Here is a 17,069-nt window from a genome sequence, read left to right as displayed (position 1 = left end):
ACCATGTTCCACATCTTTTCAGTCTGCGTTTTTGTCTCTGCCTTCAAAATCTGCCCCCTAATAAAGTGGTAGCTCTAAAAATAACATCTAGAAAATAAAACATAGGAGAGTTAAAATATGAAAGACAAGCCTGTTACCCTTTTAGAAATCCTGGTACCATCGAATTACTGCTTCCAGCTTTGTTCTTCATAGTGATTACTCATTCACTCATTAATTAAAAAAAAAAAAAAAAAAAAAACTTCAGGATGCACAGATCTATGTCTATGGATGTTATTTTAAAAAATACCACTTTTTTTTCTCCAATAAGACAGGGTCTTGCTTTGTCACTCAGGCTGGAGTATAGTGGAATGATCTTAACTTACTGTAGAGATGCTACTTTTTTAATTAAGTAAAAGAAAGATGTTTTTTTTCTTGCTGTGTTATACTGTTCATTCTTTTCCATTTTATTGCCTCCAGGTCTTTATATTTTTTTGTTTTGCTTTGTTTCAGTAAACATTAGTCGCAGAATAGTCTGAGTTTTAAATAATTTTTTGTTGTTTAAAACGTTAGAGTGCCTTATGAAAAATTCCTGCCATGAAAGTAAAGAGTCTAAATTTTTTATCATTCTGGCACTCACCGCAGCACCTATTGTATTTTAAGTACTTAGGAAATGGTTTGATGTGTAGAAAAATACTGAAATTTTAAGAATATACTTATGATTTTAGGTACTGCTGATGACCCATTAGCTGATATTTCTGAAGTTTTAAATACAGATGATGACATTCTTGGAATAATTTCAGATGACCTAGCAAAATCGGTTGATCATTCAGGTATATGTGAAAATTATTTACACAATTTTTGTTTTATGATATGAGAGTTGTATGTGTATGAAACAAGTTTAGTCTTTTTGTCTGTTTCCCAGTAACTAAAGTTTTTGTATGTGTTTTGTTTTTGGCTTTGTCAAAGAACTCAACATTTTATTTTATCTACCTTGGCTTTCCTGCTTTAGGAGGGGATAGCAAGTTAGTTAATTTCTATTGTCTTTCTAATTGCATCAAATTTAAGGCATGTTGCCTTAAAGTCTTGCTGTATTTTGTTTCTTCTTTTGATTGCATTTTCCCTAGCTCTCCGCTCCTGTGGTAATCATCCATTTTATTTGGTTTGGGTCTTGTAGGTCTTGATTTATGCACTTTCCAGGTTGAGAGCTCACCTTTTCCATTTGGTAAGAAACTGAGCAATGAATGACCGCTGAATAGAAGTAGTCTTCTTTTTCATAATGATTTCAGCTGAAACAACCTGTAGGTGCATGCATATTTATTAGTAGTGCTAATTTATCACTAATCCATACTTTGCTTTTCCCTTTGTGTGGCTAAAGCATAGTATAGCTGTACTGTGCTTTGGGTGACTTTTTCAGTAGTTTTTTTTTTTTTTTTTTAATGAATGGTTTTATTTTTGTTAATATGTAATTTACAATATTACCTAAATACTATAGAGTTAGTTCCTAATATATGTAATTAAACAAGAGCAGACTAAATTTTTACTTTAATACAATAATTTTGAGAAAGCATGAAAAATCTAGGTGATAGATCATTTTTACTTGACTCTTGCTTAAAATATGTATATGAATAAAGCATATTATATTTGTATAAACATATATTCAGAATGTCTACAAAATATTTTTAAAACATAAGCTATACTTGAGCTTGTTTACAAAAGGTAATATTTATTAAGCATTGAGAATTTTGGAGCCTTTTATTAATTTATATGAAACTTCTCCCTCTTGTTTCCCACACTGTATAATAATTGAACTGTACATTTGAAACCAGTATTTTCCAAGTTAAAGCAATTATTTGTATATTGACTACTCATATATTCCTATCTTTTTTTTAAATTTAATTTTATTTTGTTTGAGTTGGAGTCTCTCTCAGTCACCCAGACTGGAGTGCAGTGGCCGCTCCCGGCCACCGCAGCCTCGCCTGCTGGGCTCCGGCGATGCTTCCGCCTCTGCCTTCCAAGTAGCCGGAATTACAGGTGTGCACTACCATGCCCGGCTGATTTTTTGATTTATTGTAGAGATGAGGTCTCGCTGCCCAGGTGGGTCGCGAACCCGCGGGCTCAGGCAATCCACTCACCTCAGCCTCCCAAAGGCGGGGGACTACAGGCTGAGCCACTGAGCCCGGCTTATATTCCTATCTTAATGAGTTTATTTTTTACAGAAATTGGCATGTTAAAATCAGATGTGATTTTTCTTTCCTCAGGAAATGTATTTACTTTTATTAAAATATAACTATGTGGCACCTATGTTTACAAATGCTTTCTGCCCAGTTTTTACTGATTGACTATCAAAATTGATAGAAGAGTTCTGATTCAGAATTACAGACTTTATTTATCTATTTTAATCATATTGTGATTTATTAATGCAGGTAAATAGTGCTATACGTTTTCCATGAGTGTTCTAAATTCACCTTTAATGTATTCACCTTCCTCTTAGATATTGGTCCCATCGCTGATGATCCTTCCTCTTTGCCTCAGCCAAGTGTCAATCAGAATTCACGACCATTAAGCGAAGAGCAACTAGATGGGATCCTCAGTCCAGAACTAGACAAAATGGTCACAGATGGTAAAATATTTGCCCTACATCTAGGCTTTCTAAAAAACATGAGTAAATATGCTTTTCAAAGATTTCTGCATGGTTATTTATAATTTTATATATATTATTATTTCTACATCAATTAAATGCTATTTTATACCAGCATGTTGAATTAGTGTTGTTAATTTTTCTATTTATTTTATTCTAGGAGCAATTCTTGGGAAGTTATATAAAATTCCAGGTATTTGTGTTCTGATTTCTTAGTTTATGAAAATCCCATTCTCCATACCAAGGCCCTAATAGTTTTTTTAACTTACTACTGTTTTTATTTTATTTTGTAGAGCTTGGAGGAAAGGATGTAGAAGACTTATTTACTGCTGTACTTAGTCCTGTAACCACTCAGCCAGCTCCATTACCACAGCCTCCCCCTCCAACACAGCTGTTGCCAATACACAACCAGGGTATGTTATGACTTATATATGTATGGTTCTACCTTATATCCACGTGTGTGTGTGTGTGTGTGTGTGTGTGTGTGTGTACATGGAGGGGAGTTTTGCCCATTTCCTTAGTAGCTGCATATATAAACTGATAGGAGAAAGCCCTCTTTTGTGATGATAGAAAAATAGCAACTTCATTATGTATCTATCTCCCTGAAATTTTCTATAAATCCATGATCCCCACCTTATGATTGGAATTCTTTTGCTTGTTCATTGGCTGTGGGTCACTGGCTGTGGGGAGGATGTAGTAGTGCCTGCCCTCTTCTTTTCCTCCAGTCCCAATTCCAGCTCACTTCCACACCAGTTGTTTTCCCACATAGGGACTTCTTTGTTTGGAGCACTACAACCCACCCTTACCTGGCTGCCTTGTACTCATTGATCTGGTCTCAATTTCACTGACATTTCCTCAGAGGTTAGCCAGTCACCACTTGTGCATCTATCTCCATGTCTTTCATTTGTAGCATGTGGCACAAATACCTGTTTGGATAATTAAGGTCTTACCTTTGTCATGATTATGAATGCCCCCTTTTTCTTTTCCTTTTTTTTTTTTTGAGTTGGAGTTTCACTCTGTCACCCAGGCTGGAGTGCAGTGGCACGCTTACGGCCACCACAGCCTCTACCTGCTGCACTCAGGTGATCCTTCTGACTCAGCCTTCCAAGAAACTGGAACTACAGGCACGTGCCACCACACCTGTGTAATTTTTTTATTTATTGTAGAGATGAGGTCTTGCCAAATTGCCCAGGCTGGTCTTAAATGCATGGGCTCAGGCAATTCACTCACCTTGGCCTCGCAAGTGCTGGGATAATAGGCATAAACCTCTGTGCCCAGCCCAGTGTGAGCTCTCTAAAGGCTAGGGCAGGGTCATATTTGTCTTGCTTATCACTGCATACCCTGCTGCAGAGTGTGTTTACAGTATATACTTTCAGAGTAAATCAGTGACTCTTCTGCCCCCTGTAGACATGATGAGATTTCTGTGAAATTTTACTCTTTTGTTTGATCCTTCTTCTTCTACCTACTTGTAACTAGTTGCCGTATAAAATAGGTTTAAGACTTCAATTTTTTACTCTTTCTGGAGATTGAAAATAAAGTAGCCTAGAATTAAGATCTGTCTGAGTAAATAGGGAGATTGGGTGCTACAGGTATATGGGAATCTCCTATTGAAGAGAGTTTCGAGTTCCATGGTGGTACACATTTTTGATGAGTTGAGCATAGGGACGTTTCTTTATCCTGTTGTCATTGCTTCATTGTCTATTTACTGAATTGAGTAATATGATGATACCTTTATAAACTGTTATCTTTTCTGTGTATAAGTGCCAACATGTGGATAATTTACAATCTTTACTAATAATTTTTTGTATATGTGAAAAATTCCATAATACACATAATTGAAATATTTGAGTTTCTACCAGTTTAGCCTCTAAACATAGATTTACCTTGACTTTTGCTAGAGCAAGCATGTGATTTACATTTCCATAAAACATTATAACTGCTTCTTGCCTTAATTGTTCCTGTATTCTTTTAATAATTAAGAACTTTTAAATATTTCTTTTCTCAACATATAAAAATAGTCTGTCTTCATATTTTCTATAACAAAGTATGTATTTTAAAAATCAGGTCAGTTAAAGATGTGTTTCTTTAACTGATGATTTTATTGTGGCTGGGACTAAGTTAAAACCTAGAGTTCATATAAAGATACTTGTAATGCTGATTGAACAGAAGGAGTAATATGAGAGACACTGGAGTGAGAAGAAGGAGGACTGTGCTACTGAATGGCTATAAGGCATGAGGAGAAGGGGAAAATGAGGCGAATCAGGCTGTATATAATGAACCAGACTGATCTCGAGGATAATCACAAAACCTGGATCAAAGAAAGACTCAGAGAGTGTGTGTGTTGTCGAAGATAGTGGAGTGGTCATGAACTTAGTTTTAGACCATTTTTAGGTTGGTAGAAATGAGTCAGACACATTCTCTGACTTACAGTCCGTTGTAGTTAGCCAAGGCTATGGGATGTGGGAACTATCTGTGTAGTGGTGCTAGTTGAAGTTGTTGGAAGGTTGAGATTTTTTAAGGGTATATACTACCTGTAGAGTATAGATTCTTGAGGAACTCTTAATTGAATGTAATGATTTATATTAGGTGTACAATTACATGTTTATTCTTTTTGAGGGTTAGGTGAAAGTGAAAAATGTAGTAAATTAGAGACATTGAGTGAGAGGGTATGTAGGATCTTGGAAATGAACATTAGAGCCAGGTTATGTAGTTAATTAAGATGAATATTTGAAATATTTTCTTTTATTGGACTGTGAAGAGGTTGTTGGTAATCTTCAGTGGAGAAACTTCAATAGGAGTGATACAGAAGGAAAGTGGAAAATGGAAATTTTAAGATAGAGATATAGTAACTTGAAATTTTTTAAGATAAAAGTTAAGTGAAGTAACATTAACATTTTTATAAACTAATATGACCAGGTTGAGTAGGTCATTTCTGAAGAAAAAAAAAAACACTGCATAGTGAGTGGAGTCTCACTGTGTCATCTAGGCTAAAGTGCAGTGGCATGCTCACAGCCACCACAGCCTCAACCTGCTAGGCTCAGGTGATCCTTCTACCTCAGCCTTCCAGGTAGCTGGAACTATAGGCACGTGTCATCACGCCTGGCTAATTTTTTGATTTATTTTAGAGGTGAGTTCTCACCAAGTTGCCCGGGCTGATCTCAAACCGATGCTCAGGCAAGCCTCTCACCTCGGCCTCCCAAAAGTGCTGGGATTATAGGCATGAGCCACTATGCCTGGCCTAAAAAACTATCTGTTAATTAAAATAATAATGAAGGTAAAATGCTTTGCATTTACTTGTATGTCCTTGAACAAGTTATTTAACTTCTCTGGGTCGTCTTTGCTTAAATGGAGCTGCACATAATTACCTATTTCATTGGGCTGCCATTCTCATTACCAATAAAGAAGCTTTTGTTTATCCTCATTACTTGAGAGACATTTGATGTTTTTTAATAAAATTTCAGATTATTTAATGGAACCTACTTTTTACTGGAGTTGAAAGTAGATGTAACGTTCTATTCTGAATAAAAACAGAAATATTGCCCTTTAATCCTTGGCGTAAACTTAACTGTCATGAGACACTTGTCATTTGAAAACCTGATCCAGTGTGGCCAGCTCTGACATTTAGTTGGATAAACCCTATCACATAAGTCATATGGTTCTAGGAAGTATTTGAGATGAAATATGTTAAAACTTGTTGGTAATTAACCTCAGTATTCTCACATACACACTGGAACTATACATTTTAGTGTTGTAACATTCAGGTGATCTGAATTAGGTGAAAGGACATTATGCATTGTAAAATGTTCTGTCTGTGATATTGCTCTGGGTTTTTATCTAATGGTGTGGCCAAGTGATCAGGTTAGGAGTTCTCTTTATCTCAAGTGTTAGCCAACTCTATATTACCATTTGTATAATTAATTGGTGATGTGGATCTCTTGTAATAGTACTACTGAAAGCATTACAACACTTAACAGAGGCCTTGTATTAGAGTACGTTTTCACAGATCATCAGATTTAATTGGGAGCGTTTTTTGAAGGGTTTTTTTCTTTTGTTCTTTGATGGAAAACTGCTCCAATAAGGACCCCAGATAATTCAGACAAGCAGACAATCACAATAGAGATTGGAGTTACATGCCTGAAGGAGTGTTGTAGAGAAACAAAGTGGTCTTATGGTTTGCCTAGTGTCAATTTAGAAAGAAAATAGGCTAGGCATGGTGTCTCACTCCTGTAATCCCAGCACTCTGGGAGGCCAAGGAGAGAGGATTGCTTGAGCCCAGGAGTTCGAGACAAACCTGGGTAACATAATGAGACCTCATTTTACAAAAAAAAATTTTTAAAAGCCAGGCATGTTGGCACATGCTTATAGTCCCAGCCCTTTGGGAGGCTAAGGTTGAAGGATCGACTGAGCCCAGGAGATGGAGGCTGCCGTGAGCTGTGATTGTGCCACTGCACTCCGGCATGAGTGACAGAGTGAGACTCTGACTCAAAAAAAAAGAAAATGATAAGGTACATGAAACTTGTGAATAAGCTGGACTGAGAGTTAAATCCTTTGGTGGCTGAACTACAAGTAATGAAATTTAGGCCAAAATCAGAATGTTTATTTTTTGATAATAACCATCTCATTGTTATTAGTAATGAAATATTGCTTATTGTTAGAAGCTATTTTACAGGAAGTGCCAATGTAAGTGCCAATGTCTATTAAGAGGAATAGGAATATAAGGCCATCTATTTGTAAATTTTCAATGAAGAAGAATATTTGATAAAACATACTAGAATTTGCTGTCATTCATTCTTTTTATAGAGTTAATATGTATTGAATAGTTGCTTCTTACTAACCACTCTGCTAAGAGCTGTACATAAATTATTTCTGTTAACCCAAATAGCAGCGTATCTCCTTTTTACAGAAAAAGAAATAGTTTCTGCTCCTAACATGTAGCAGAACTAAGATTCAAACCCAGAGCTGTCAGTCTCCAAACTACATGCTATTTCTAGTACACAATAATGAAGTAAACACAGTTGGGGAGACCATATTTCAAAATTTTATAGCTAAAAATCACTCTTTAAGTAGTATTATACAGTATATTATTGAAAAAAAATCCTATTTTTAAATAGCATTCAAAGTTTTTATTTAGAAGTAAAGCTGTCCCTCAGTATACATGGGGGATTGGTTCCAAGACTCTCACTTATAAACAAAATCTGAGCATCCTGAAGTCCTGTGTTCAACCTTGCAGAATATGCATGCACAAAGTCAGCCCTCACTTCATATATGTAGGTTTTGTTCCATCTGTGTGTGTTTGAGAAATATTTGCATTTAATGAGATCCACAGAGTTCAAATCTGTGTTGTTCAAAGGTCACTGTATTCTAGCTCTTTGTTATTTATGAATATTGTGCAAACTGAATTACTGTTTTTTTCTCTTAAGATGTTTTTTCACGGATGCCACTCATGAATGGTCTTATTGGACCCAATCCTCATCTCCCACATAATTCTTTGCCTCCTGGAAGTGGACTGGGAACTTTCCCTGCAATAGCACAATCGCCTTATCCTGATACCAGGTATTTAAAAGCCTTATTTTCTATAGGAACTAAAATTGCAGTAATTTCTGTTTGACCTATATATAAATTAAGTATTCTGTTTAGATTATTATGCATGATATTATATGTTGCATTTATTGTGAATTTTGCTAGAAATAATCAAATATGTTATTTTTTGCTATTTCGCAATAGGTTTTAATAAAAGTGTACTTGAGTATACTCTTAGGAAATTATTTTATGTTTATGAAGCAAAGATGTTTCTTTTTCGCCAGGGATAAAAATCCAGCATTTAATTCGATGGCAAGTGACCCTAACAACTCTTGGACATCATCAGCTCCCACTATGGAAGGAGAAAATGATACAATGTCAAATGCCCAGAGAAGTACATTGAAGTGGGAGAAAGAGGAGGCTCTGGGTGAAATGGCAACAGTAGCACCAGTTCTTTACACAAATATTAATTTCCCAAACTTAAAGGAAGAATTCCCAGGTAAGTCATGGATATATTATTGCTGTGTATTTTACCAACATTGTTTTGTGTTTAATAACTTTTTTTTAAACTGCAATAGAGAGTTCTGACATATTCAATAATTTTCATGTAGAATGACAGTCCACAGTGTGAAGATTTGCTAGATATCTAGAAACATCTTGTATTTTACTTAGTTCTTGTCCCTGTACTCATTTGCATATTTCCCAAAAGTTAGTTTCAGTTAGTGACGTGGCTAGTTTTCAAGCTTCTCACAGTGCTTAATAAATAGAAGCCAATGTTAGGCAATTTAAAAATAATTCCTGGAACTGAAACTTATCATTTAAAAAAAAATATTGTTAGGCTAAATCAGTCACTTCTAAATGGTGTTTGTATTGAAATTAATTCAATAAAATCTTCCCTTTTCCCCTCTTCACCTTCCCTAACTACACAGCTATTATTGCTTGTTTGAAAAACCCAGTTGGTAAAATTGTACTATATCTGAAAATTTTGATTAACCTGTGAATGAAACATTTGGATTAATGAAGTGTCAGTTATTCATTATTTGCAAGCAATGCTGTTTTGTTATTTTGAGTTCACGTTAAACCAACTATATTGACACAGTTATTCAAACTGTTTTGCAATAATGTCCCGGCTATCTGTCACAACATATGAGCTCTTTTAAATTACTAGAGGGGTGTCTAGAAGTGACTTTTCATATGGATAGCCCCTGGTTTTTAGGTGCCTGTTTTGTTTGGTATCCCTGTGATACTTTATTCATTATGTCATGCTATGTTATCTAACAGTAGAAACCAATGAGACGCCTGTTAAAGCAGTAACCCATTCTTCAACTACTTACATTTGCCATTTGTATAGATAAGCATATATTGTTATCTTGAGTTGTTTTATGTTAGCATAAATTGTCCTTAGAGCAGAACTATAGTGTCTTTTTAAAGTAATTTTCTTTAATAATTTTACATTGTGATTTAAGAGCCCCATGAAATACTATGTTAAGGATGTTGGTCGGTCAACTGATTTCCATTTTCGCTGATGCTTTTTAGAAGCTTGTTTTGGTTTTTTTAAAAAATATGGAATAAATAATTTCTATCTTTATTATTAACTGTTGATCTCATCCAGACTTCATTTTGTAGTCTATCATGATACTGTGAATATCATAGAAATAGTTTGAAATCATTATCTTCCCATTAGCTTGTATACAAATGCTGATGAGATGTTTATTTATAACTATGTTTACTTCCTTTAGGTCAAGTTGATAGAATTCTGTTTAGTGCAGATGTTTTACAAAACTTTTACTTTCATTCTTGTACTATTTGACATGAGGGAATTTATTATATTTGGTTAAATTTATTTTGGCTGCTTAGCCCCTTGACTTTAAAAACTTTCCAACTCTACAGCCAGGTTGTTAATACAGCAGCACTTCATTTAGAAAATATTTACTTGGCCTGTTGTGTGCCAGGAACTTTGTGCTGTGTAAAGAACTTATCATAGGACTGCTACATCATAAAAGTATGACCTGAATAAGGTGAACTGTCAGCAGTTAATCAATATTTTTTATTATAATGCACCATTAGTATGACTCTGAAAAAATTATGTACTCTCTTCTTTTGTTGCAGATTGGACTACTAGAGTGAAGCAAATAGCTAAATTGTGGAGAAAAGCAAGCTCTCAGGAAAGAGCACCATATGTGGTATTTTAAGATCCTATGTGTTAAATCTTTAAACACAACTCTTGAACCTTATTTTTATTATTTCATGTTAATAAAAAAGATTTTCCATTGCAGAAAATGCTTGTTAACACTTGTACAACAAGCAACTTTATTTTTACAGTGATTTCCTAACTCATTATGTATCTTAATATGGGGTATAACATTTTTATAAACCAGAACCAGGATGTTGAAGATTGTAAAGCAGCTATTTTGAGGGCATGTTTAATTCATTTCACTTTAAAATTGCTTTATCTCTTCAGCAAACTGTACAGTTGGTCCTCTGTATCTATGGGTTTCACATCCATGGATTCAATCAACTGCAGATCACTTGGGGGGAAAATGTCTGTACCAAACGTACAAGCTTTTTTTCTTATCCTTGTTTCCTAAACAATACAATATAACTACTATTTACATAGCATTTATATTATACTAGGTATCACAAGTAAAGTTATCTAGAGATGATTTAAAATTTACAGGAAGACATAAGTAGATTATATGCAGATACTATACCATTTTATATCAGGGACTTGAGCATCCACAGATTTTGGTATCTACGGGGATCTGTGCATCTTGAAAGAGTCATATCTGAATATCATTATGGAGCTTTTAAACAAAAAAGTTATTTTTAACTGAGTGCAGTGACTCACGCCAATAATCCCAGTAGGATGGCTGAGGTGAAAGGATTGCCTGAGCCCACAGGTCTGAGATCCCCTCTCTACAATAAATCAAGAAAAATTAACTGGGCATGATGACTCGTGCCTGTAGTTCCAGCTACTTGGAAGGCTGAGGCGGAAGGATCGCCTGAGCCCAGCAGGTTAAGGCTGCAGTGGTGGTCAGCATGCCACTGCACTCCAACCTGGGCAACAGAGACTCCAACTAAAAAAAAAAAAAATTTTTTTTTTTTTATTTTGGTAGTTTTGGGGGTACAAATAGTTTTGGTTACATAGTTGCAGTGTACAGTGGCAAAGAATTCTGGGCTTCAAGTGTACCTACCACTCCCACTTGTATGCATTGTACCTAGTGGGTAATTTCTCGTTCCTCCACTTCTCCCTTCCTCTTTCTGAGTCTCCTATGTTCATTTTACCATTCTCTGTGCCTGCAGATCCTTACTTTGGCTCCCACTTGTGAGAACATACGGTGTTTGGTTTTCTCTTTCTGTATTAATTCACTTAGTTTGATGTTCTCTATTTTCATCCAAGTTCCTGCAAAAGATGTTATTTCATTCTTTTTGATAGCTGAATAGTATTGCATAGTGTATATATACCACAGTTTTATCATCCACTGATCAGTTGATGGGCATACAGTTTGATTCCACATCTTTGCAATTGTGAATTGTATTATAATAAAGATGTGAGTGCAGGTGTCTTTTTTTTTGTAATGACCTCTGTTCCTTTGGGTAGATAGATAACCTTATAATGGGATTGCTGGATCAAATATATGTTCTATGAGAAATCTTCATACAGATTTTCATAGAGGTTGTACTAATGCAGACTCTCACCAACAGTGTACTAGCTCCTTTAAGGAGCTTTAGAAACATGATCTTTGCCATGAGCTCTTAGGAGTTTTATAAGACTCACAGTTCAGTGAATTGTTTTCCCCAAAGAGCTAAATTAAGATTGTCAAGTGGAACCAAATCCTTGCTTTCATTTTAAAGCATATTAATATGTATTATTGTTTTGAAAAAAAAGTCACTTTCCAATTCCCCAGTGTAAATATTTTCAGTTATAATGATTGTTTTGAATAGAGCGTATCTATGTATATGTACATATATATGTGTGTGTGTGTATATGTCACACATATATTTTAATATGTTGATATGCTGTGGTTTACCTTGACTTTAATAAGGTAATGACAGGATATTTTTAATGTTTTTAAAATATTCTTTAGTGATAAGTTTCAGATATTCAGATGTTTTAAAATTTGAGGATTGATTTGATATTTTTCTTCTTTATAAATTGAGGGAGAGACATTAATTCTTCCATTTTCTAAGGATGTGTTAAGAAAACTCCAGTGAAAAATATTAGATTACACCTGGGATCTCTTCACCTAATTCAAATAACATAGTTAGAAATATGCCCTCATCTCATAAGTACCATGAACTGTAGAGAAGATGGGTTAGTGTCCAGATCCCTTTTTAGGAGATACTGTAAGTTCTGGAGGATATTTCAACTATTTAATCTGACTTTTCCTTGCTTTTTTATATGATTAAGTTCACAATAGTTTTATTTTTATTTCATAAAAGTTGTTAACGTATTCTGGGAAATATTTGTTTTTCTTTTTGTTAAAGCAAAAAGCCAGAGATAACAGAGCTGCTTTACGCATTAATAAAGTACAGATGTCGAACGACTCCATGAAAAGGCAGCAGCAACAAGATAGCATCGATCCCAGCTCTCGTATTGATTCAGATCTTTTTAAAGATCCATTAAAGCAACGAGAATCAGAACATGAACAGGAATGGAAATTTAGACAGGTATGGAGCTTATGGATTATCTACTTTTTTAACTTGCATTTTTGCTTTTTGAGAAGAGGTATTTCCATCATTATTACAGAATATAGTTCTTAGTGGATCATGAAAATTTGATTTAAAATAGATTTGTTTACCTTTTCAGTAAAATGTATTTAATTGATTGGGGAAGTTTATTGAAATATTATAAACAATATCCTGCCCTAGGCTTAAATCAGACATACTATGATGGATAATTTCTCTTGTTTAGGAATTTGTAATATGGAAGGAATCTGGTATCTGCTGACACCAAACAAATTAACTTTCTATTGCTTTATCCCCCATGCTGGTTATTTCATTCCTTAACCATATGGTTACTTTTTTTGGCTGTTTTTTAGCAAATGCGCCAGAAAAGTAAGCAGCAAGCTAAAATTGAAGCCACACAGAAACTTGAACAGGTGAAAAATGAGCAACAACAGCAGCAGCAGCAGCAGCAGCAGCAGTTTGGTTCTCAGCATCTCCTGGTGCAGTCGGGTTCGGATACACCAAGTAGCGGGATGCAGAGTCCCTTGACACCTCAGCCTGGCAATGGAAGTATGTCTCCTGCACAGTCATTCCATAAAGACCTGTTCACAAAACAGCCACCCAGTACCCCTGCATCTACATCTTCAGATGACGTGTTTGTAAAACCACAAGCTCCACCTCCTCCTCCAGCTCCATCGCGGATTCCAATTCAGGAGAATATTTCTCAGCCTCAGACTTCTCAGCCGCCTTCACCACAGATGTTTTCACCTGGCTCCTCTAACTCCCGGCCACCGTCTCCAATGGATCCTTATGCGAAAATGGTTGGTACCCCTAGACCACCTCCTGGGGGTCATAGTTTTCCCAGAAGAAATTCTGCTGCACCGGTGGAAAACTGTTCTCCTTTATCGTCAGTGTCTAGGCCCATTCAAATGAGTGAGTCAACAACAAATAGGCCATCCCCCATCAGAGACTTATGTTCTTCCTCCACAGCAAATAGTGACCCCTATGCAAAGCCTCCAGATACACCTAGGCCTGTGATGACAGATCAGTTTTCCAAATCTTTAGGCCTACCCCGGTCTCCTGTGGTTTCAGAGCAAACTGCAAAAGGTCCTGTAGCAGCTGGAACCATCGATCACTTTACTAAACCGTCTCCTAGGGCAGATGTGTTTCAGAGACAAAGGATACCTGACCCATATGTACGACCCTTGTTGACATCTGCACCTCTTGATAGTGGTCCTGGACCTTTTAAGACTCCAATGCAGCCTCCTCCATCCTCTCAGGATGCTTATGGATCAGTGTCACAGGCGTCAAGACGATTGCCTATTGACCCTTATGAAAGGCCTACTTTGACACCAAGACCTCTAGATAATTTTTCTCACAGTCAGTCAAGTGATCCATATAGCCAGCCTCCTCTGACTCCACATCCGGCAATGAATGAATCTTTTGCCCATCCTTCAAGGGCTTTTCCCCAGCCGGGAACTATATCAAGGCCCACATCTCAGGATCCATATTCCCAACCCCCAGGAACTCCAAGACCTGTTGTAGATTCTTATTCCCAACCCTCAGGAACAGCTCGGTCCAATACAGACCCTTATTCTCAACCTCCTGGAACTCCCCGGCCTACCCCTATTGACCTATATAGTCAGCAGCCTCCAACCCCAAGACCATCTACACAAACCGACTTGTTTGTTACGTCTGCAACTAATCAGAGGCACTCTGATCCATATGCTCATCCTCCTGGAACACCAAGACCTGGAATTTCTGTTCCTTACTCTCAACCACCAGCAACACCAAGGCCAAGGATTTCAGACGGTTTTACTAGGTCTTCATTGACAAGACCAACCCTCGTGCCAAATCAGGATCCTTTCCTACAAGCAACACAAAATCGAGGACCATTGGTAAGGCCCCCTGATACGTGTTCCCAGACACCTAGGCCACCTGGACCTGGTCTTCCAGACACATTTAGCCGTGTTTCTCCGTCTGCTGCTCGTGATCCCTATGATCAGCCTCCAATGACGCCACGATCCCAGTCTGACTCTTTTGGAGCAAGTCAAGTTGCTCATGATGTTGCTGATCAGCCGAGACCTGGGTCAGAGGGGAGCTTCAGTACATCTTCAAACTCTCCAATGAATCCTCAAGGCCAGCAGTTTTCTGGTGTCTCCCAACTTCCTGGACCTGTACCAACATCAGGAGTAACTGACACGCAGAATACTGTAAATATGTCTCAAGCAGATACAGAGAAGTTGAGACAGGTAAACATGTGTGTTCTCTTTTGTCTTAAATGTATTATTTAAGGAAGCTATTCGTTTCATCAGACTATTTTCTATACAAGTGTTGAAGTTTTCTTTTTATATTGTAGACTTCATCATACTGCAAAGAAAAAAATGAAATTGGTAAAATTAGCACCAATTGAATTGGACTTATAAATTTGTAGGAAAATCCTTAAAATACAAAAACTTTCAGTTTCATGATAATTATCTGACAAGTAAAAGGACTCAAAGTCATCTGTTTATTCTTTATTATCTGTTGAGTAATTAAATGCAACTAGTGTTTCAGCAAACTTTGAAATATTCAGATATTTTAAATGTTACCATGACCACATTATTAAAGTATTAGGATTTACAGTGGTGTATGCCTGTAATCCTGGCTACTCAGGAGGCTGAAGTGGGAGGGTTGCTTGAAGAAGGAGCTTGAGGCCAGCCTTTGCCAATATAACAAGACCCTTGTTTCTAAAAAATTATAAATAGTACAAATATTTAAGAAACCACTAATTATTAGAAACCTCAGTGATGATTTTTGTGTGTGTTTGTTTCCATTTAGCGGCAGAAGTTACGTGAAATCATTCTCCAGCAGCAACAGCAGAAGAAGATTGCAGGTCGACAGGAGAAGGGGTCACAGGATTCACCAGCGGTGCCTCCTCCGGGGCCTCTTCAGCACTGGCCACCCGAGAATACCAACCAGGCTTTCACTAGACCCCCACCTCCCTATCCTGGGAACATTAGGTCCCCCATTGTCCCTCCTTTAGGACCTAGATATGCTGTTTTCCCAAAAGATCAGCGCGGACCCTATCCTGATGTTGCTAGTATGGGAATGAGACCTCATGGATTTAGGTAAAGCTTTTAATTTCCTGTCAAATTAAAATTACAATTAGAAGAAGGAAATAGAGCAGGGCATGGTGACTCACACCTGTAATGCCAACTACTTAGGAGGCCGAGGTGGGAGGATCACTAGAGGCCAGGAGTTCGAGACCAACCTGGGCAATATAGCAAGACTCAATCTGTTTAAAAAAAAAAAAGGAAATAGAATAATGTTGTTAGTATTAGTCAAGAAGTTACTGCCTTCTACTTCTTTCTCCCCTTTGAGATATAGTTATTTTCTGCCAATGAGAGGTAATGGACATTTTCTCCCCCTGAGAACTCTAAAGATTCTAAAAACATTCCCTTTGTTTTTGGCATTACCATGCAGCCATAATGATGTAGTTTATCGTACCACATCCCCCCAAATGTAACTACCAAATACTGGCAAAGCCACCTATGATGTGATGAGACTTGTTCTCTCCCCAAATTCCTACTTTTAAAATTTGCATTGTAAATTATGTTTGGAATTAAAAGGATGTTTCCCTCTAGGAACTTTTGTGATGAGATGAGGTTGTAAAATTAGTGGTATGAGGTCATGATCATGCTTACTTTTTCAAAGTGCCTAAGGTCAAAGGCAAGCCTACATCCTAGTTATAAAGAGATCTTTAAGATATGCTTTTTAGTTTTACCTGTCGTAGTCTTAGACCTACCTCAGTGTTACAGTCTTCCCCTTAATTTCCTTTTTTCTTTCACCTTATTATAATGTATGCCTGTTACTTTATAAGCCAGCTATAATCCTGTCTAGAAGGAGCTACAATACAAATAATAAAAGTAGTTTTATAATTTCTTCATTTATTTAATCTTTAGAGATGATGCCTGCCCTTCTTTACCTCTTACTATATCTCCTGTCCTTCTCATTGCTTTAAGCAAGTAAGTTTAGTCATCACACCTGTGCCTTTGTATTCCCACTGTCTGTCTTCATTCAGTCATTTTCCCAACTTCCTCCAATAGAGCCTCCCTAACTGTAGACAAAAGAAATGGACTCTTACTCAAAAACTTGAGTTGTTGTATTCTTATTTTTAAATGACTGATTCCATCTACTTGGTGATTGTTCCTTTGTCTTCATTTTATCTGTCAAATTGTAAGCCTTTAGAGCTTAGATATGGTGTTCATTATAGGGTACTTAG

At 36.6% G+C, this 17,069-nt stretch overlaps 1 protein-coding gene across 2 annotated transcripts in view; it reads left to right on the top strand.

Annotated features, from left to right (window-relative positions):
• The window catches only part of KMT2C (lysine methyltransferase 2C), a 187,702-nt gene that overhangs the window by 147,713 nt on the left and 22,920 nt on the right, over window positions 1-17,069 (top strand). Inside the window, exons 26-36 of one of the 2 annotated variants that reach the window (XM_021710431.1) lie at window positions 705-809; window positions 1,154-1,201; window positions 2,471-2,641; window positions 2,778-2,810; window positions 2,911-3,030; window positions 8,038-8,170; window positions 8,422-8,636; window positions 10,247-10,320; window positions 12,626-12,808; window positions 13,180-15,057; window positions 15,626-15,915. In XM_021710431.1, the coding sequence (XP_021566106.1) occupies window positions 705-809; window positions 1,154-1,201; window positions 2,471-2,641; window positions 2,778-2,810; window positions 2,911-3,030; window positions 8,038-8,170; window positions 8,422-8,636; window positions 10,247-10,320; window positions 12,626-12,808; window positions 13,180-15,057; window positions 15,626-15,915 (3,250 nt within the window). The remainder of the gene's footprint in view (window positions 1-704; window positions 810-1,153; window positions 1,202-2,470; window positions 2,642-2,777; window positions 2,811-2,910; window positions 3,031-8,037; window positions 8,171-8,421; window positions 8,637-10,246; window positions 10,321-12,625; window positions 12,809-13,179; window positions 15,058-15,625; window positions 15,916-17,069) is intronic. The other variant, XM_021710432.1, reaches the window with a different exon arrangement.

This window comes from Carlito syrichta, unplaced genomic scaffold (genome assembly GCF_000164805.1).
Source record: "Carlito syrichta isolate Samal-C Ts95f unplaced genomic scaffold, Tarsius_syrichta-2.0.1 Scaffold288950, whole genome shotgun sequence".
Taxonomy (NCBI): Eukaryota; Metazoa; Chordata; class Mammalia; order Primates; family Tarsiidae; genus Carlito; species Carlito syrichta.
Note: the sequence above shows the minus strand (reverse complement) of the source record. Positions and strands in the feature narration are given on the sequence as shown.